Source organism: Fundulus heteroclitus, chromosome 13 (genome assembly GCF_011125445.2).
Source record: "Fundulus heteroclitus isolate FHET01 chromosome 13, MU-UCD_Fhet_4.1, whole genome shotgun sequence".
Lineage (NCBI taxonomy): Eukaryota > Metazoa > Chordata > Actinopteri > Cyprinodontiformes > Fundulidae > Fundulus > Fundulus heteroclitus.
Genome location: NC_046373.1, coordinates 30,580,915 through 30,603,285, shown reverse-complemented (window position 1 = coordinate 30,603,285; position 22,371 = coordinate 30,580,915). Strand labels below are relative to the sequence as shown.

Below are 22,371 nucleotides of genomic sequence, written 5' to 3'. Positions count from 1 at the left end.
CCTTTCTTGCCAATGTCAATAGAGGTTATTTTTTGGGTAACAGGAAAGAGATAATAAATAATAGCCTGAAATATCCACATTTTATCAAATATCTATTTTTTTTTATCTAATAAAATATTTCCTCAATTCAATTACGTTTTATGGTGCATTTCAATGGGTTTTGTCTTAGCTTCATACATTTTTTTTAAAAATATGAATGATATAATAAACAACCGCAATATAGTATCTCAAATGCCACAAATTACATTGTTTAATCTTATTTTTCCTCAAAAAAAGCATTGTGCCATTCCTATTTTTAAATATAGATACACTAAGATAATGACTAAATAATGACAGCATTTTTTATTACAAAACAAAAAACAAGAGCTACATACTTTTCACATGGGTAATACGTACTTATTGTCAGCTCGTTTTATGGCTTAGCATAGTGGCATAACAAATGCTAACCACTGCAGAATTAATGTAAGTTGCGCTATTTCTGAGGCGTGGCCCTGAACGATGTCTGTAAAACAAAAAATTCAAAATTAGGATTATTACTTGAATGAAAAAGAGTTACAATGCTTTTACATTTCATATATGTTCGCCCAAAACAATAGCATACTTTGGACAACAATACGGCCTAATGATAATGTGTTTTTTGGGCTCCTTAGGAGGCTTCCACTTTTCAACAATTTGGAGCATTTCCATTTTACAGAAATTTAATACCTTGTGAAAGAACTTGGTATTTGCAAACAATACCAAAGACGGTACATAAACTTAGCATCCTTCAAGTTGATCGACTCTGCTCTAGTGTCAAAACCTTTCACTGTCAAGACGTGGTTCTTAAGATGGACCCAGGTGCTGACAGGCAGGCAGAGCCAGCATGGTGAGTTGAGATATTGTAATTAAAGAAATTAAATAACATCGGGACAAGGGCTTCAGAACAAGGCATGTCTTGGCTTAGCATGACGTGACGTGGACAGAAACAGTCTTGACACGAACACAGTAAATGACATGAAGGATGTGGCATAACTGCAGAAAAATCAAACAAGGAGTTAATGAGAAATGGGAGTTAAAATAGCAGGAGACACGTGGGAAGCAGCAGAGTGATGACAAGACAACAGGTGGACTGAATAAGCTTAACTGGATGAGGCTATGGCTGAGGATGACAGAGTAGCCATGTTTACATGCACAAAATTTCGCAATTAATTTGAAATGTATTCAGATTAAAAAACAAAAGAATAACTGGATTGTACCATTTATGTGGACACACAATCAATTCATCCGTTCATAATGTGCTCTTATATGCACCTGGCTTTATTCAGCATAGAACCACTCTGACATGTGCAGTCATCAAATGTCCCTTAAAAAAACCACAGAAGAAGAATGTCCATCTTTGCTGAACTACAAAAAATAGTAAACAAAGCAATAGTGTATGACTTTGTTTGTCTTCCAAGCACCCAGGCTGGGCTTGCACGAGGTTCCAATTACGATTGAAACGTTACTGAATAAATAATAATTTTAGCTCTTTTAATGTTTTGAATAGAAAGGTTGTATCAGGAGCCCTGACAGTTTTGCTTCCCGACATAATTCTGCCACTGAACAACACGCAAATACGTCACGTTTACGTCGGGCACACATGCACACTCAGGTCAGTTTGCCACATTCGGAATAACTTGAGCCTGACAAACATTTATATGCATGTCGATCGGATTATCAACTGGTATAAACCACCCCTCTCATTCGGAATACAATTTAATTCCGATTGAGCTTAATGCGATCACAATGTTCCAGTTGTCGTGTTTACATGACCCATTTTTACTTCGATCGGCTCTTTATTCCGATTGCTCTTGTCCATGTAAACGTAGGTACGGAAACATACATGAATGGAGCTGAACAGCGATACAAAGATATAATCTAACTGAGAACACAAATGCAAGTAAAAAATAATAAAAGAATCAACTAGAAATGCAGTAACATGGAAAAACATCTAACAAATATAAACATGGACAAGTGAACTTATAAATTGCAAAAAAGCAACAACAGACAATGGCGAGACCAATAGAACTTAATAAGTGTCAAAAACAACATGAATCTTGAAAATCATAACCAAAAACCTTGAAATTGTGACATTAACATTGAGTTGTCTATAACATTGACAAAAGGTTTTGATTTGATGACTTCAGACTACAGGAATATGATGCTTACAAGTCTTTCTCTCTAATGTTAATGTTCTTTGAAATTTGGTTTATCCCAATGTTGCTTAACTATGATGCACCGTGCTTTTTATACAGAATCTAAAAATACCACTGTTTTATACTGTTGCCTGTAGTAACTGCTGCCAAGATCTACTTGGCTTTCAGTGAGAATTGGCATATTCTTATTTTTATAGCTGCGCAAATGCAGGAAAATGTTAATGAATGATAATGTGGAGTATTTATGATCTCATGAAATTCAGATATCCTTTTTTTTTTCTGGTGCTCATGAAAAGGCAGACTGAGTGTGAACCATAACTCATTGCATCCTTGAAGAAAAAGGAGAGGGAGCTGAAATAACTCCTTTCAAAATCAGCACACCAATTGTTTGGTCTGAAATCCAAACTCATCCTCTGCTACAGTCTCTCCTACATTACAGCAAGGTATATTTGGATGGGGACTCAGGAGTTGGTGTAGTCTGGGGCAGGGACTGTTTCCAGGGTTAATCAGTAGTACTTCTCAATAGTTGGGTTAGGACCATGTTGTGGGTATTATTGGTTCCATATTTTTTGCACAAATAGATCAGGGAGCAAATGTATTCGAAAATGATTTAAAAAACTACAAACAAAACAGGATTCTTGCAGTTTCTTGGCCTGATTTGCCTGCTGTTGCTCACTTGACATTTTGCCAGCAAATCCTGTGGTCAACGGGGACAATGCTCCACTCTGTTCACCAAGTCATCAAATAAGTAGAGCTTCTATTGGCTGGCCTGTAGTCTGTTCAACTCAACATGGCGGACTGGGATTTTACCGAGCGAGTCACGGTGCTGTGTTTAATGTGAAAGCCGAACAACGGTGGACCCTGGGTCCACCAGATCCTCCAGAGATGCTCCCAGTTCTGGGAATCCAGGAGCTATGGCTGGATCACGGTCGCTTCCCACTGTACGTCCACCTATCCAGCATCCAAAACTGTTATCCCGCTTCGGGGATGGATTACCCGTACAACAGAGATAAGGCCAGGAGGTGCTCTGGAGACAGAAGGAGATCAGCCCAAGAGGCTGGGCAGAGAGAGCACCAGAGCTGGCCACAGAGGTGGCGGCTGGCTAGAACCAGTTTTGGAGATGCAAGAGGAGGACGACTGATTTAAGAGTCCTTTTAAAGGCGGAATTAAAACGGCTATTTTTTCAAAGGCACCCACAAACTTCTAAAGAACATTCCTTCATCTCATGTCAACATACATTTTTCTGTCTTCCATTTTTATTGAAAAAAGCTTTGTCTCCGCTGTGCTGCTTCACTATAGGTCACAAGAACCAGTCCCTGATTGGTGGATGCAACGCGAATTGACAGAAAAGTTCAGATTTCGGCAAAAGTTGTCGCGATTTCCGCTTCGCTCTATTTGCCCTAATTGTGTCGTTTGCATTGCTAGAAACGTGTCCTTTGCATTGCTTCGTATGACTCCACTCCTACATGAGCCTCTACATAGGGATGATGTGTAAATCTCACGCGTTTGGTGTGAACGCACCTTTAGAGGCCTATTGGGCCCCCATTATCCCTCATAAAGGCTGTTCCTTTTTGCCTGCCTGCTGACTATTGGTTCCTCAGGCCACCATGTATTCATTCATGGATAAACAGCCGGATGAACTGAAAAGGTTGAAAGACTGTCTTTTCAAATTCAAAATATGCAAACAAAATAGACGATCGTGCAACAACTACACGGTCTCACGCTGTGACACACCACTGTGCAGTCCCTCTCTCTACTGTATGTGTTCCTCTTTTAATGCACGTTATGTTTGTAATGTTAGTTGTGTGATCTTTGTTCATTTATTTTCCGTTTGTGCAAATGATGATATACGAACACATTTTCCTCGCCTTGACAACTATATTTCTTTTTATAAATTTGAGAAAGAAAATCATTTGGTTTCAGCCGCCTGTTTGTGTGGCTGTATGTCGGACTGATTGTAGTTGTTGTTACATCGACTCTGAATGAATTCCTCTCCATATCTTTGTTACTGTACGCTTAACTCCACGTGTGTTCTTTCCTGTCTGTCCCCACTCCAACAGACAAGGTGCCTCATTTCTCTCGGCTGGGTGACGTGGAGGTGAACGCCGGGCAGAACGCCTCGTTTCAGTGCGTCGCCACGGGCAAAGTCTCTGAGACCGAGCCATTCGTGCTTGAGGTAGGAAAACGTTTAGTGTCTTCCGTTTTTTTTATTTCCTTGTATTATTTGCAGTCTGCTCGAATAGTTCTTCTTAACATTTGAATTATTGTTAAGAATCTTATCTCTGTTAAAAGCAACAGAGATAGACACAGAAGCATATAAACAGCACAAGGAGAAAAGAAATAATTTGAATTTAAAACAAGAAACAAATAATTCTCAGTTAAACTTCAAAACATAATTGATGGTCAACGTCCTGTCAAATGTAAAGCTCTAACTATTTTTTACATTCATATTTTCTGTGTTGGAAACAACTTTGTTCCCACAATGAGCAGAATTTTTGACAATAGTGTGAAAAAAACAACAATGTCCCCAGGAGGTTGTGATACACTGCAAAAACGGATCTAAAAATAAGTAAAATGTTCTTAAAGTTAGTGTTATTGTCCTTGATTTGAGCAGGTAAATAAGATGATTTGCCAATGGAACAAGATTTTTGTACTTAAAATAGGAACAACTCTTCTCCATCATCCTATTTCAAGTGCTGGATGTCTAATTATCTTATTTTAGGGATCAAAATACTCTTTCCATTGGCAAATAATCTTATTTACCTGCTCAAATCAAGGACAATAACACTAACTTTAAGAACATTTTACTTATTTTTAGATCCGTTTTTGCAGTGTAGTGCCAATAAATTAAATTAGAGAGGGAGTGATAAATAACATAAGCCCAGTTTATTTGGCATTTTATATCTATAAATAGAATAGAACAAAAGTGAAGAAATTGTTTGTGGGGATGTTTCCGAATGGGAGCGTGGCCCACATGATGAAAGGATTTATGGATTCAGTTTTGGAGATGCAGTGTGAACTACTCAACAAGTGGGAAAATGGAGGTACTTTTAGTATTACAACTTATTCTAGGACTTTGGTCAGAAAAATCAATTTGGGGTGGGGGTTCCAATTCCCCACTATCATGTTTGGCCTTTTTAGGAAGGACTGGGTGGCTGCTTGCTTGAAATCTGAAGGGGGCAGAGCCAGCCGCAGGGCGGGAATGGATTATTTGCTTGACGGAAGGACAAACTCCTCAGAGGCACCATTGATCATTCTGAGAAGGGCCAAATCCAGCACGGCAGGCTGCGCTGTGGAGGGAGGGCTGGAGTGCAGTAGAAAGCAATTTTTCCTAAAGGTGTTCTGTGAAGTTTAGCTCAGGACTCGGCTGTCAAGTTCTTGCACAACAAACTCATGTATCCGTGTCTTGATGGACTTTTCCTTGCGCAACAGTGCAATGATGTTGGAACAGAAAGGCGACGTCTCCAACCTGTTCCCACAAAGCTGGAAGGATGGAACAAGCCAACATGAGTTCATAAGGCTACCGTTACTTCCCAAACAATACAGAATGATTACCTCTCTGTGAGAAAATAATTGCTGTTGACAGTACGCTGAATTATCCTCCAGGTTTTTGAATCGGTGTAGCTGCAGAATATTCTGCACCCGTTCTCTAATTACTAATTATAATATCAGTAATAATCCTGTAATATTGCTCAGTTAGGCGGTAAGCTTGCGCCTTTATATTCTGTTTTTCATCATTTCAGTATTGCTGGGAAAAGATCCGGTTGCAAGATATATACGAGCTTATTAAATTAGCTCTTTCTCTTTTTTAGTTCTCAGACCGAGATAGGTTTTGGTTTAGTAAAGCCCCGACAGCCATCTCTCCCGCGCGCACGAACTGAAAATAGTTTCAATTTCCCTCGTCTGAATGAGAGCTAATATTAGTCGTCAGAAATCCTTCTCTGAATGCCTCAATCCTCCCCTGGCCTTGAAGCCTCAACATCTGAGTGCTTTTGAAATGAGCAGCAGGGAGAAGGGGGCCTCGCAAATGAGATCTTAGCATCCTCAGTATTCCATTTACCCCCCCCCCCCTCTGTATGTTTGAGAATCAATTTTCAAACACATATTAGTTTATAAGTTTGTGGTTATAGCTGCACACGACACAGATTCGTGTGGGAAATGCAGACAATTGAGTGCTTGTCACCTCTTTGTTTGACGACAACGACTCTCAACTTTGTCTTTGCATTTTTTTTCCCCACTTCTCCCATTTCACAAATGTTAACCTTCTAACTGCTGAAAACAAAGACGTTCACAACCTTAACCAATGATAGCATGTATTATCACAAGTGCCGACTGTGCTAATTGCTGCTTTCTGTCTGGCCTGCCTGCTGTGAAGGTCCTTTTCTGAGCCGGTTATCAGCTGCTTTCCTCTGCTTCTGTTAGTCTGAACAAATTGTCGGCGTAATGTTTTAAAATTAGTCAGCGGTATTATCTCATCTGTCCTAGCATGAAACATCGCACTGTTGTGTCAGGCAGATGCATTGAAATTCAAAATGTCAAAGAGCTAAACACAAACTGGTGACGCTAAAGTTTGTATCATGTTGACTGGATTTGGGAATCCAAACTGCTTTCGGTCTTTCTTATAATATTTTGTATTCAGATGATTTTGGTTAGCTGGACCACAGCTTTCTACTAAAACAGAAAAAAAGAAGTTTTCTCTAAAGTCTTCGATAGCTTGTCTTTCATCCATCTATTTAAAAAAAAAAACATCATTTTTTTGGTGATTTCTCAATCAATTGGTGCAGTTTCTATGCTGATGAGATCACTATGTGATTACAGCAAAACTGATGTTTCCATAATGAGCTTAAGTCTACTTTGTTTGCTGTTTTCAACGCCCCCTATTTAAAAGATTGACCATTTCTGAACTTTCAAACATTCAGCAACATCTTAAAGGGCATATATTTAATTTTTTTTAGTTTGTCATTCTCCGCTGTGTTTAGGCTTGAAGATGCCATATTTTTTTCAAATAACAGAAAGATACAAAACAAATATTTGTCGCCGTGGGCCATATGAGTCTGAAATAAATCTGAATGAATTTCCCAGAAGACTGCTTCCAAGTATTTCTGGTGTTGAATTACGTCCCCTGCTGGTATATTTTAATAATAAAAAAAAGATGATAGTGTTTTGCATTTGTATTTCCACAACTTCTCCAGCAAACTGGGGCGTTACTGAATTTTGTTGGTGGATGGTTTCCACTCTATATCCCATTTAAACACTTAAATATGCCTGTGTCTTTTTTTTTTGGTACATGCTCTCTTAAACAGGTCCTGTCATGGTTTGACTCTGCCATGCCTTTTATTTTGTTGCTATCAAAAATATCTCATTCCTAATCTCATCTAACAAATAAAGCCCTGCGACTCAAGCAAAGGTTTTCTTTGATCTGTTCAAAAGCAAGTAGTGTACTGTCCTTCATTATTTTACATAGAAATGTTTTCCCTAAATATGTCCATTTTTAGTCTAATTTATTTATTTTATTTTAAGAGTAATGTTAAATCCTTGGCTTTTTAACAACGTTGATCAAATCCTGTAGGCTGTAGTTGCTGCTGTAGAAAGAGTGATAATTTTCCTCCATATTGTTCCACTGACCATCAGGTAGAGATTCCATCAGCATATCTATGGTATTAATTGTTTAGCCACTTAATAACCCCTGAGAGAAGCAAGGCCCTACTCTTCCCCTTTCTTTTGCTAATTGTAAACCCCTAAACAGGAGATTAGGTGTTTATTTTTGCCTTACAAAACATTTTTGGATTATTTCTACTGCAAAGCTTTGAATTAGATGTAGTCACTGATGTATTGCTGGGAGTTTTTTTTCTTAAGCAAATATTTTTTTATTGCTTATACATATCTCATTACATGCTTTACACATTTATATTTTGAATATGTCATTATTATGATTACTATAATTAGGATTTTTCACAAGCCTATTTTTTTTTTTTGCCTCCCTCAGCACTTGGCGCCCTGCACAGTGGATGATTAGCATGGGCTAATATTGCCAAAGTGGCATGGCTCTGATGAGGCCAGGCCTAACACTGAGAAGAAATATGTTTTACAGAAGCAAACTGTAACAGTAACAAGCTTATTAAACTCTTAAGTTATCACCTCTTGTTTTTAACTTCATTTTATATCTTTATTTTTTTCAAATGTTATTTTTCCACATTGTCCATGGTATTGCCATGAGTTTTGAAGTTAATAAAATTGGCTTCACGGCACTTTGATTGACTCATGTGGATTTGATTTAGAACTGGCTTTGTTTTTTTGTTCTTTGTAATTTCTGTAAAATGAAACTATTGATCTATAGATTGATAGATAGACCTATATAAAATATTGGCCATGTTTTTGTCCTATATTTGTTTGACATTAAAGGGATTACAGACATTTTCTTTCCACTGAAAGCACTGGATAGGATCATTTGGAGCATATACTTATTTTAATATAACAGTTGTGTTAAAGTCTAGGTCTGAGACCAGAATCCAGCTTGCTAAAAATTTTAATGTTCTTTTTACTGATGGGTAGTTTTGTTCTAGAAGTTCTTGAACATCCTTTGGTATTATTATTTAAAAGCATTCACAATTATGTCTTCCATGCCAGATTGTACTTACTATATAATAAAATATAATCAAACAAATTCAGGCCTGACAGCGTCAAAAAACACATAGTTACACACTGGATGAGGTAATATGAATAAAAAGCTAATTTAAAGTGAAGTTCTAAATCAAAAGAAAATGAACTTATCAGAAAGGGAGAAAAATTGCCCAATTATTAACTGATAATACAGCATATTCAGAAAATTCAATGTCCAAGTTAAATAGAGGAAAGACAGCATAACGATGTGAGGAAAAACTATGCAATATGCGTGAGTGTACATGCAAACACCTCAGAGTTGCTAAAGCGCGTGTAAATGGCCCACAGCAGCTGAGAGACAACGTGAGCGACTCTTGATCAGATCAAGAACCCGTGCGACCATCAGCATGTTATAAACACTTGCTCAGTCTCCATGCATGGGGTGGGGGGCATTGGACATGTGAAGGTGGCAGCCTGGTGAGCTGATGGAGAAGTCTGCATGTAGAGAGTGAGCAGAGACGATGCCACCACAACCTGCCTTAGACACAGCCCCGTTTCCTCACACGCTGCGGCCAACCAGTGAGGTAATCCAGTGTCCACAGGGACTGGTGGTGGTCCACTGCTGACCGCTCCAGCTCGTCCTTCAGGAGTCGCTGTTGGATGGTGCTGAAAGCGCTGGAACACAGAAACTTTCACACTGTAAGATGAGGACATCCAGCGGTGGAACTTCCTGTCTAAGTGAGCGGGGCTAAAGGGATGTCATCCAACGAGCGTATGAATACAGTCAGGACTCGCGTGAGACGACTCTCAGAAAGTTTGATGCTGCTGCACACTTGAAGTTGTTACTGTTTCATCTTTTATGGCGAGAAGTCAGACCCACATGTTTTAATGCAGCACGACGCTTTTGGTTACTTTTGATCTCCCGTGCCTTGAGACTATACAGTTATTTTGAAGCGTGTAAGTCAAAAGCTGTAGGAGTTTTTATACTTAGATTAAGGCTGTATACACATATCCGCTGCACACGCAATAATATTTCACAAAGGGCAGTACATTACCTCCCATTTCATCTTACCAGTTCAAACCTGTGGGCATCAAATCTACTTCCTTTCAAAAGGCAAGATGACAGTTTACATAATAGTCGGCTTATTGTCTAAAAGAGCCGCGTGTATTGCGTCTTGCACCTGTAACGGCGCATTCCAAGCTCCAGCCTGCGATTCCATCCTCGACGGGTTGAGCCAATTGCCAGTGTGCCCGGAGCGCAGACACATCAGCATGATGGGAGCTGAGGAGATGTCAGCTCCAGTAGCGCTGACGGGAAACAACAGCCCGGGAGGCTGCGGGAGAAAAGCCGCATTGTTACCGCTGACATTTAGAACATATTCATTATCTCGCCTCGCCACACAGTAAATTTCAACCCTCTTTTGTCTTTGCGCCTTTCCTTTCAGGCTGTTGTGCCCGTTTTTTTAATCACATCGATAGACCTTGGGTAAACAAGTTGATTTCTTTCTGTCTGCTCTTTGTCCGGCTGTCAGCGGCGAAACAGCGTCGTGCTCGACACTTCCTGGCTGTCGCGGCTGAGCCACAAGCGACTGATGGCAACTTTTCAGGTGGAGGCGCAGCGGGGAGAGCAGGACCTCTACCGCTGCATCACTCTGTCCCCAAGAGGTGCCGCTGTCTCCAACTTTGGAGAACTCATTGTGAGAGGTAAGCAACACCTACCAGTGTATGCCATTGTGACACAGTACATGCTTTGTAATCTGGTGGAAAAAGAGCCGTCAGATGCAATATAGTCATACCAAAGCTAATATAATTTCATGTTGCTTACGGAAAGATCATAGCATTTATTACTGATCAGTCCCAACATCTATAGTGGAGTTTTTTTTTTCAATGACATCACCATGTTGGAGTACAAAAATGGACCTAAATGGATGAGGAAAACATCAGTTAGAGAAGCAGCCAAGAGCCCTGGAGGAGCTGCAGAGAGCCACAGCTCAGGTGGGAGAATCTGTCGACCACTATTAGACGTGTATTCCAGAAATCTGGCCTCTCTGGAGAAGATAAAGCAATCCCTGGTTGGTTAGTAAAAAGTCCCATTCACAGTTTGCAACAATCCATTTAGAGCAAAAGGCAAACATGTGGAAGATGGTAATATGATCAGAAGAGACTGAAGTGGAAATTTTTGGCCTACATGCTACAGTTTATGGAAGAGTAACAAGGTCACCCAGATCACACCATCCCTGGGTTTAAAACAGGTAGTGGCAGCACAATTCTGCAAGGATACTGCTCTTCAGAAGGAAAGCTGGTTATAGTTCAGAGGAAGTTAGGTTAGGAGTTAAATACAAAAGAGTCATGGAAGAAAATATTCGAAATGGTCCAAAAGACTTCAGACTCGGGACAAAGACTGTAAACAAGAGCTAAGAGTCGTTTCACTCTGTCGATCACAAATTCACACTGAAAACGCACATCTTGTCAGGAAGATCATGGTTATATAAAATCACACTAAGTTACTGATTTTAAAGGGAAATGTGTTCAAATGTACTTTTTACTCTCCATTCTACTATATTTAGTTACTGTGTTGACATTGTAAACCTTGACCTGGTTCAGTTGGAAGTCCACCACATTTATTTTTTAACATTGCATATTTCCTATTAATGAGACTATTGTGGCTCAATGTTGAGAAGTGATTTGACAGATACACGAATGGGAGAAATCCTGGCTTTTGAACACTGCAAAAACGGAACTAAAAATAAGTAAACTTTTCTTAAAATTAGTGGATCTGTCCTTGATTTGAGCAGGTAAATAAGATGATCTGCCAATAGAATAAGATTTGTGCACTTAAAATAGGAACAATTCATCTCCATCATCTTATTTCAAGTGCAGGATGTCTAATTATCTTAATTTAGGGGTCAAAATACTAATTCCATTGGCAAATGATCATATTTACCTGCTCAGATCAAGGACAAAAACACTATGTTTAAGAACATTTTGCTTATTTTTAGATCCGTTTTTGCAGTGAAGGAAGGGCAGCAAGAAACAGAAGAGAACAGAATCAGAAAGAATAAACGGGCGTGCTTCGATGGAGCAGGGGTAGTGAGCACGACCCATATACGGAGGCCTTAGTCATTGACGGGGCTGACCCAGGTTCGATTCCAGCCTGAGGTCCATCACCGCATGTCTTCCGCCTTCGCTCAAAACCCCCTTTCCTGTCAGCCTGTAGTGCCACTAGTGCCGTTAAAGAAAAAAAGCAAACTAATCAAGGAACAACAGAAAAAAGAACGGGCAAAAAGGTACAGAGAAAAACACAAAGAAAGAGAAATAACGATCATCAAAACAAAAACAAATCCATAAGAAATAAACACAGAAACCATGAAGCACGTGGAAAAAAGAAACAGATTAAGACCGAAACAAAAAAGAACACCAAACGAAATTAGACCAAGAAACTGAAAAAAATAAGAGAGTTCAAAGGTTTTTACACAAGTTTTTGTGATATTTATGTTGGAAACATAAAGTGGCTAAAATAGTACATTTTATGGGTAATAACGTAATAATAATAATACCAATAATAACGTTTCATGGACAATTTAAAATGGTAAATTGCCACAAAAGCTAATCTAGCATAATGACGGCTAGTCTAAGTGGCTCCCTTCTCCTAGTAAGGTTTCTATATTTCATAGTGAACATCCACTGTGGCACTAGTGGATAAGAGAAGATATCCATGTCATAAAGTAATCAGCATTTGGGTTTTCTTCCTCTGAGGTAATTTCTTCTGTCTAAGGAAACCAAGCCAGCATTCTGCACTGTGCTGCTGTTGATGCAGGCCTCTCTGAACAAAATGCATCACACTGCTGAGAGGGTTTTCACTAAAATAAATGTATTTTCTCCAGGTCTGGCTCCCTTGTGGTTGTTGCCAACTTTTCTTGTATTTTTTTTTTATTATTACTTGGTTTACAGGCACACAAAAAGCTTCTTTTTTCTCTACCGAGCCTTCCTTCATCCTTTCATCTTGACAAGAGGCCTGAAACCAGCCCACTGCCTGGGTTTAATTGTTCATGGTCAAGTGTTCAAGAAGGGCTCAACATAGTCTGGAAAATACTTGAAAAGCCTGGAATTTGAAGTATGTTCCCTGTCTGGATGACTATGAGAAGAAAAAATAAGAATGCACCTCTTAATGTTGGACCTAACCGTCGTCCATCAGGGACCTATCAGTCCGTCCCTCCTCATGCCCTCTTCTCTGAAGTCTGTAGTCTTTGCCAGTTCCATAATCAAAACTTTACCACTCCTGAAAGGTTTGCTGAAAAATCCATTATCAGGCTGGGTATTATTACCATAATGTTAGTGATAAAAGGATTAAAAATCTTAGAAATGTAACTCTTGCAAAGTAGAAAGTTTTGAGAAAAATGTTTAGATGTCATATTCAGGTAGGTAAGAACTTCTTTATTCAGTCACCTTACGCTTTATACAGCATACATATCTCTGCTGATTCTAATCAAAAATAAAAACAGTTTGAGCTGAAATATTAGATCAATGTGACGTCAGCCTAGCTCTCAGAAATTAGGTTTAACACGCTCCCACCAAATGACATGACGTTCTCTGTTACAGTGCCCCCCACCCCGATCGCTCCGCCCCAGCTCCTGCGTGCGGGACCCACCTACCTGATCATCCAGCTCAACACCAACTCCATCGTTGGAGATGGACCTGTCATTCGACGGGAAATCCAATACCGGGCCAGCCAGTCAGCCTGGAAAGAGACCCACGTGGTGGGCTCACTTACCTACAAGGTTTGGCACCTGGAGCCAGACACGGAGTACTACATCAGCGTCCTGCTAACCCGGCCCGGGGAGGGCGGCACCGGAGCGCCTGGGCCACCGCTGGTCAGCAGAACCAAGTGTGCAGGTTGGTGCCGTCCAAAATGCTTTTTAAAGGAAACAAAAATCGGAAACATTTGGTATTAGTTTACATTCAGACCCCTTTACTCTGATACATGTAGCCGAAATCCAGTGCAACTAATGGCCTTTGGAGGTTGCCTAATAACTAATTATTCTGTATGCCAGAATCAGAATCAAGTTTATTGCCAAGTAAAGTTAGGGGTGGGCGATATGAAGAAAATCTAATATCCCTATATCTTTGGGCTATACCACGATACACGATATATATCGCAATATGTTCAAATAACCTTGAATAACAAATGTTTTTAGCCAAATAGTGCCTAAAGTTGCATTGGTATATATCATATTCACGTGTCAGTTTTTTTTTTTTTTGTTTGAAAAATTGATTGCAAAATAAAAAATAATTTAAAATGTTTTATCTTAGCCATTTTTTTCCACCACAGCTGCACATAGAAGCTTTTCACAAATTACAATATTGTCACATTAGAGCTCTTTCGTGATCAACACTGAACTTTAAAAAACAGAACATCCCAGCAGCCAAAAAGAACACCAAGGAAATATCTGACACAAAATACACCTGAAATAAAAGGTATCATAAAAATGTGACAATCCCAAAAACAAAAGCTTGTATTGTGACTATAAAATCAACTGACCAGTCGCAGCTACATATTCAGAGCATCTCAAAAATATTTCCGTTGCTCTTTAGGTGCTGGGAAATTGTAAACAAACGTTTTTTTCTGTCATATTGGATTTAGCAAAAGAAGACGCCAGTTTCAACAGTTTTTCATTTTGTACTGGATGACGTTTTAGGTGGAATAAATTTGTGCTACTGCTCCGTTTTGTGGCAATGGTGTTACGGCATGTTTTGCAAATTACCGCGTTTTGTTCGACATCCTTCCACTGCCTGTAAAGCTCGCTGTCACCATAGCTCTCGCTGTCTCGTCAACGTTAAGTAAGCGCACGGGTTCGTTGGTGTGTGCGCGCCGCCAGAGCGCTTTCTGGTGTGGAGGAGGAGCGAGCGATGCGTTCACAGCATGTGGGAAAAACTAAACTCAGAGTGAATTAAATACAGCGGCTCAATCTTGCCATGAAAATGTACACGCGATGGTCGCGATAAAGTCATTTTAACTATCGCGTGGAGGAAAACTTGAGATATATCGAGTATACTCGATATATCGCCCACCCCTAAGTAAAGTGTGTGTGTTGGTAAATGTCAGTACAGATGTTCCTGTTCTCTGAAGGACTCCACCAATCTGGTTTTTCTGGTAGAGTGGCAAGAAGAAAACCATTGGGGGCGCCATTTGTAGTTTACCATGTAGGGGACATTGTTTGAACCTGGTCAAAACGCTGCATGTAAAAAAAATAAAAACTTAAACTTGCACCTCACCCTGAAACCAGCATCTCCATGATGAGACGTGGTGGTGGACCCACGGTAAACTAGCTTGCTGCCATTGGATCATAAAGGTGTCCGGGTCTCTGAGGCTTTCTAACAATAAAAACCACATCATGGATTGAACACACGATTCTGCCTTCAACTGCACTCATTCATATGCAAGACAAGAACATGGACATTTCTTTGCCAAGCTCAACAGTTGAAATCTTTTTCTCTTGGACCTGTCTTCGGCCAGCCATAGGAGCCCCCAAGGTCAACATGTTTTCTGGCTTTTATTTTGTTTCATGTCACGCTAAGCATAGCCATCTAATTACAGCTCGCCTGTCTTTCAACGAGGTCGCTGCTCATTTTTGGTTTTAAAAAAAAGAAAAGACCCCCTGACTCAAGCAGGCGTCATTATGTTCCTGTCACCTGCCACAGTGTTTGATCCGTTTACGTCAGCGCCTCCACTCAGCCACTCCTGTCGACTCCCATTTCTCACATCTGATGCTTTTTGCCCAGAGCAAAAGCAGAAGACAGCGGAGGCTCTGTGACACCAACTCTGGATGGATCCGCCTCTATGCGTCTCCTCCTTAGATGCTTGTTGAGCCTGACATTTTCTTATGTTTATCCGTCCCATGCAGCTTTTGCTGATACGGATGGTCATTTCAAAAACTGTAAAAAATTTAGCGGCTTCTGCATTATCTTTTTCCTCTCCTTCCTCAACTCTTGGTCGAAACACTGCCAATCTGACCCTGATCTAAGATTTAGCTTCTACTCCGGAATTCAGCTTTTCTCTGTCAAAGCTATAATAACCATGACAAGCATATGCGCAATCACCAGAAGCCCAGTTTCCAGTGTTGAAATGTATACGCAAATACTTCTTCTATTTCCTCATCTCCAATGATTACTTGTCATTTTGTAGGTGTAGTTAGTGGCAAACAGCTGAATCGGGTAAAAACACAAGGAGTTACCTTTTATTCACTATGCAACCCAATAAACAGAACATGTTGTACAGCTGCAGCTGAGTTGTTGTAGGGACCAGAGCAACTGCAGGTAGTCCACAGAAGGCCATGCCAACTGATATATTAGTAGTTTAACCCCCCCCCCCCCCCCCCTCCACTTAGATATGGTTATGCAAGTAAAGGCTGCTTCTCATTTCACCCATTTGCCATATTTGGAATGAAATTAAATTGTCTTGTTTTGTTCTGCACCGACCATGCATCTTTTCCCAATCATCAGCAGAAAGAGGCTTTCCCTACCCGCTTTGGCAGCTGATGTAATTTTTTCCATAATCTGGTCAATCTACATTAAAGAAAAGTGATCACATGCCTCCTTTTTACATTCACATTCAACAGGATTTAGATGGAGGTTATTTGATCTGTGGTCACATTTTGGTTTGATAGGGATCACAATGTGCTACATTTCAAAAGAGGCCCAAATCTGGATCAGAGCAACCATCAGCGGCAAGAAGGTGTCTTAAGGTTTTTCAGAAAAGAATGTACAATTAGGTTTGGCATGAAATGTAAGCATTTTACGGCCATTTTATATTGACAATTAATGAAAACCAATAAAAACCTCAAGGCAAAAAAAAGCTACAAAGAAAAAGGACCTGTACTTTGTAGAGAAAATGCGGCGCAGCTTTTACTTTGGTGGCATTTAGACCAGTTTACAAAACCAAGGATGCACAAAAGGATAGGGACATCTAATTAGATTTTTGAGTTAGTGTTGATTGGATCATGTGCGTCCCAGGATACATCTGGCATATATATATATATATATATATATATATATATATATATATATATATATAAATATGTATGTATATGTATACATATACATATACATAAAAAAATAAAAACTTAAACTTGAACCTCACCCTGAAAGCAGCATCTCCATGATGAGACGTGGTGGTGGAGCCACCACGTCTCATCATGGAGATGCTGCTCCATGATGCTGGAGCAGCATCTCCATATAAAGATGCTGCTTTATATATATATATATATATATATATATATATATATATATATATATATATATATATATATATATATATATATATATATATATATATATATATATATATATATATAAAGCAGCATCTCCATATAAAGATGCTGCTTTATATATATATATATATATATAATATATATATATATATATAAAGCAGCATCTCCATATAAAGATGCTGCTTTATATATATATATATATATATATATATATATATATATATATATATATATATATAAATATTGTGATATTTAATGTGTAGATAATGTAGATAAAAATCAACAGACTTCATGTCAACTTTTAAGATTTACATCACAGAAGTCAATGAGCAGAAATTGGCCTGAACAAGTGTCTCCAGCTCAAAACCCATACGGTTTCCTTGGTCATTAATAGTGTGTGTGCTGATAGTCCTTCACGTTTTAAAAAGCACCCCTGGCAAAAGAGACGAGCCCCTGAGACATCTCTGTGAGGCAGCGGTTGAAGATAAAAAACACGAGATAAAATGTGCAGATCCACAGGGACCCACCCACCCTGTCCACCATTCATCCATTCCTGCTCCAGTTCTCATCTCTCCTCTGGTTGCTTGGCTCCCTCTGCCTCTGGGTAAATCCCTCTGATTAGGCTAATCATGCAGAATGTCGGTTCAGGGCTGGATCGGTTGAGGACGCCAAGGCAGAGGGGACGGGACAGGACCTGCCGGGGCGCAGCTGTAATGATGAGTAATGGTGTCTGAAGCAAAAAGTGAACTCGCTGCTTGTGACAGATCTTCTTTTCACCGGATTGGTCTGCTGCACAGGCCTGATGGAATCACAGGATAAAAGATAAACGAATAGTTTGTTCTCGGAAACATTACATTTTCCAGCTATTCTTTTTTGTGCACCTAAATTTTGCCTTTGTTATTATTTTTATTTTTCTCCTGTTTCTGCTGTCAGAACATCACAATCTTTGGTTTGTTTTGTGCTTTTGGACAGAGCAAACCATCTTAAAGTCAGCAAACACTTGAGGGATGTGTCTGTCCTCTCAGAAGTGATTTCTCCTTTTTGACATTGCCCCATTCATGCATGTTATTAGCTTGTGATCCATGTGGGGTGACGCAGCGGGGCTGCGGCTATTGCCTCTCCAGTGCTGCCTAAGAGCCATCCACATCTCTGTGCTGCCCTGCAATTCCAAGGGCATTTCTCTCAAATTCCTCCATTTCGTATCACTGGAGTACACTTGGAAATTCAGGCTAGGACACTGGACAGACACATCCTCATTCCTGTTTGAAAGTGGACATTTTGCAAGGCGTCCACAAGTAGATGTGGGATTCTAATGTTGCCACTTAAGAGCTGTAATTTGGCTTTGTCCGCTTATGTGTGGTAATTACCTTAGCCACACAACCTTCTCCTGTCAAGTCGTATTCATTTAGCAAGTCGGAAATCTGGAGTTCTGTGTGAATACAGACCCATTTTCACCCATTTAAACCCCTAAGTCTGAGATTGCAAAATTCCAAAAAAAGTAAAAAACAAAGCAACTGGACTTGTTTTCCGTAGTAGAAGACGTTTTGCTTCCTCTCCAGGAAGCTTTCTCAATTCAAAAAGTCTGGAGTAATGTGGAGTAACAAGCTTTATACAATTGGCAAACAAAGGCCTTGTAATGGCTTAGATAACATGCAAATTCAACCAAAATAGGTCCACCCCTTAGTAATGGGCGGTCGTTAAAGCCATTAAGCCAGCAGACTGAATCGAAACTGGTCCACTCCTCTGTAACGAGGAGTCGTTAAGGTCGTTATTGGCTTGGCTGTAAGCATTGAGAAAGCTTCCTGGAGAGGAAGCGAAACGTCTTCTACTACAGAAAACAAGTCCAGTTGTTTTGTTTTTTACTTTTTTTGGAATGACCATGACCTGGATGACTGAGAATCTTCACCAGCATGAGCTTGCGAAAGTTTGCAGCCAGTCACTGCCTCATCTTGCCCATTGTTTTCCTGCTTTAAAGGAGCATCAAGTAACAAATCTTGCAAAATTACCCAGGATGGACGTAACATTCCCTATAAACGATCCGGCCTCTCCATCAATAATGTCTCAGTCAGGTTTTTCTCCTTTCAAAATTATAGGCACAGCGCAGAATGTTGTTTTGAATGTTGGGTTTGTAAATCAAGTCAAAACGTCAAACTTTAAATTGACTCGTTTTGCCATTGGTAGGTCTTCACTTAAGTGGAAAATAGTAAACTAAAAACTAAACTAAAAATAGTTTTGTGAAGAGTTAAAGATAATAAGTCAGATGGACTTCACTATGGCATTACGTAACACACCGTCTCTCTGTGTTATTTTTCAGACTCTTGTTTACACAGCCAAGCCGGCCACACGTGCATGTGAACAGCTGCCACTCTGGGGTTAGCCCATCCCTGCCCATAAAATGCTACTGCCAAGCACAAAACGGCAGCGAGCGTGTCTAGCGAAACAAAATGTTCTTTTACTAACAGCATTGTAAAGTTATGAGTTACTTACTTCTTCATTAGACATATTCCTCCCAAAGATGATGCTGTTTTGCTGTGTATTTATCCTCTGCAAATATGTCCATAGCAGGCGAGGGGAGAGGAGGGGCGGAGTAATGGGTAGAAGACATGTTGTTTTGGTCTACAGACAGTGCTTAAGCCCCACCTAGTGGTAAAAAAAATCACATATTGCTCCTTTAAAGAAGCTATGCCTTGATTTAATTTTGTCTGGTTAAACAAATGAGTTAAAAGACGTAATTTCATTAATAACTGACTAATTGTTTGTGCGATCGAGCGAGTCCAGGCTTGTTTTTGTTAGATGTAAGCAGCGAACTGGGGACAGCACAGGACGACTTTCTCTGCCATTGGCACGATGAGGCGCGGAATCGTTGCTAAGCAGCAGCTCCTCTTGCATTACAGGGGTAGTGATACCTCCAAGGCCTGTCACTGCATACACAGCTAAACTGTCTATGAAAGTGTTGACCACTCACATAAGAAAATCCCATTTACCCAAGACATAGTGATTTATGTCAAAGAACGAAGGAAGTCCTTCGATAAAGCCTAGGATTGTGCATGAGCTTGAGGCGCATGTTTGTTTTTGTGCGTGTCGAGGAGACCAGAAGGGAGAGAAGGAGGGATTCTCCTTGGGAGAAAACAATTGGGAGCGAGTCTTCCACATGCATGGGTAGAATTTTTGCAGGATCAGGGTAGGGTTCTTTTAACTTAATGTAAACTAACATTGCTTTTTATCATCCAAACTCTATTTTACATACTTGCTTGCTTGAGTTCCAAGGGGCCCTGGAGCCATCCTCAGTAGCCAGTAGGCAGAGGGTGAGGTATACCCTCTACAGGTTGCCAGTCCATCACAGTTTCAGGAACAACGCAGATGTTACTAAAAATCCTGGCCGCACTTCAGAGAAACCCAGAGAAAACCCAGGCTTGCTCCAGGAGAGCATGCGAACGCCACACTAAGAAGGCTATGAGCCTGCATCAGTACCGGAACATCCATGCAGGTTGCTTTTCTGTATGTTCATCTCTTACTTAGTCCTGCAGGTACTAATAGCAGTGTGGCTTGTTGCATTTGTCCAGCCAGGCCAACATGTTCTGGTTTTGCATCTGGTTCTCTTAATACGGTTGTTCATCATTACTTGAGGAGCATTGAAGAGACTTTCTCAATTCATTTGCCTCAAAACCCAGAAGTTGAATGTAGGACTGAGAATACATCTGAACGGAATTTTATTCCAGTTGAAAATGGGAAATACTTTTATGATTCTCACTGGTCCACACGTCTGTTTTCTACTTGATGAATTCATGTATTAAATCAGATGCATGTTGTTGCGCTGTTGCTGTTGCTGGGATATTGTTTTATGACCTGACCCTGCTTCAAACTTCTCCACACCTTTATCTCTGACCTGTCTGCTGTGTTCTGTGATTTTTACAAAGCTGTTTGTTCACTAATTGTTTCTAACAAGCCTCAAGCCTTCATGGAGCTGCGGGATTTATGCTGAGATTAATTGACACACTGGTGTAAAAACTCTATTTACCAATCTGTTGATTTAAGAAGGCAATGGGTTAGACTGCATGTTATCAAGGGATATCAAAGGAACAGGAGCTGAATACAAGTGCATTATTATTATTTTGGTTTTGAACTTTAAAATATTTGAATACCATAAATGATCTTTCTCCCACCTCACATGCAGTAGGGGACTGCAGGGGTCTTCAACCTTTACAATCCAAAGAGAACTTTATGCCCTCAGACCAGCAAAATAAAACTTGTTTAGAGCTGTTTCATGATCTTTTGAAAAAACAACAAGAAGAAAAAAAAACACATCGTATAATTTTTCAAAAATATCTACTTTAGAAAAGAAACTTTCTCACAGAACCCCCATTTTATTGCTACTTTTAGGGTTTTACAATAAAGAAAATCATAAAACCTTTGGGAAAAGAGGATGGGTACATTTTCTTCTAAGGAGTGTTGATCTTTCAAGAAAATAATGTAAAATTAAAAAAAAAAACAGCTACAAACCTAATGACATGAAAAATAGGTCTAAAAAAATATTAATGAAAGTTTTAGTTTAATTGAATTGTGTAAATTCAGTGCAATTGCATACAACTTGGGAAATAGACTGCAGTTTGCAGTGCAGTGGTTGTACATGATCAAATCTAAAGCTTTTTTTTCCTAAAAGAATTTAGCAAAACTTTGTATGCCTCTGTCTCTTTAGTAGGAACCCATTGCATTTTCATTTTCATGTAATGTCTCTGCTTCGTGCCCCTTCCAGAGCCCATGCGTGCCTTGCGTGGCCTCACAGCCACAGAGATCCAGCCGCGCCTCCTGGCCCTCCAGTGGGAGCCGCTGGGCTACAACCTCACACGCTGCCACACATACACGCTATACCTCTGCTACCGCTACTCCATGCCAACGGGGAGCAGTGGGGGCAACAACGCCACCGTGAGGGAGTGCCTGTCAGTGGACCGCAACACCTCCCGCTTCACCCTGAGGGACCTGCCACCCTTCCGCGCTGTCCACGTGAGGCTGGCACTGGCCAACCCGGAGGGGAAGAAGGAGAGCCGGGAAGTCACCTTTCAGACGGAGGAGGACAGTAAGTGGAAGTGTACTGGTTCTCAGTGGATGCCAACAAATGATGTGAACTTGTATTGAGGGCATGTTTCTTAATTTAGTCATGCAATGAGGCTCGGTTTTGTCATGGGTACTTGGCTTCAGAATTTCTTGCAACATCTTGCCTTCTTGCTTGGATGATTATTATGCATTGCTTACAAAAATGTGCTTGTGCTAGACAACTAATGTTGTCTAGCACAAGCAAAGAAAAGAAAAAAAACACAAATATTGACTAAAAG

The 22,371-nt window shown here is 40.1% G+C and overlaps 1 protein-coding gene across 7 annotated transcripts in view; it reads left to right on the top strand.

Moving 5' to 3' along the window:
- Positions 1–22,371, top strand: part of ptprua (protein tyrosine phosphatase receptor type Ua) — a 328,377-nt gene that overhangs the window by 160,878 nt on the left and 145,128 nt on the right. For all 7 annotated transcript variants that reach the window (XM_012853466.3, XM_021311111.2, XM_036145582.1 and 4 more), the window contains exons 5-8: positions 4,235–4,350; positions 10,307–10,478; positions 13,374–13,667; positions 21,795–22,115. In XM_012853466.3, the coding sequence (XP_012708920.2) occupies positions 4,235–4,350; positions 10,307–10,478; positions 13,374–13,667; positions 21,795–22,115 (903 nt within the window). The remainder of the gene's footprint in view (positions 1–4,234; positions 4,351–10,306; positions 10,479–13,373; positions 13,668–21,794; positions 22,116–22,371) is intronic.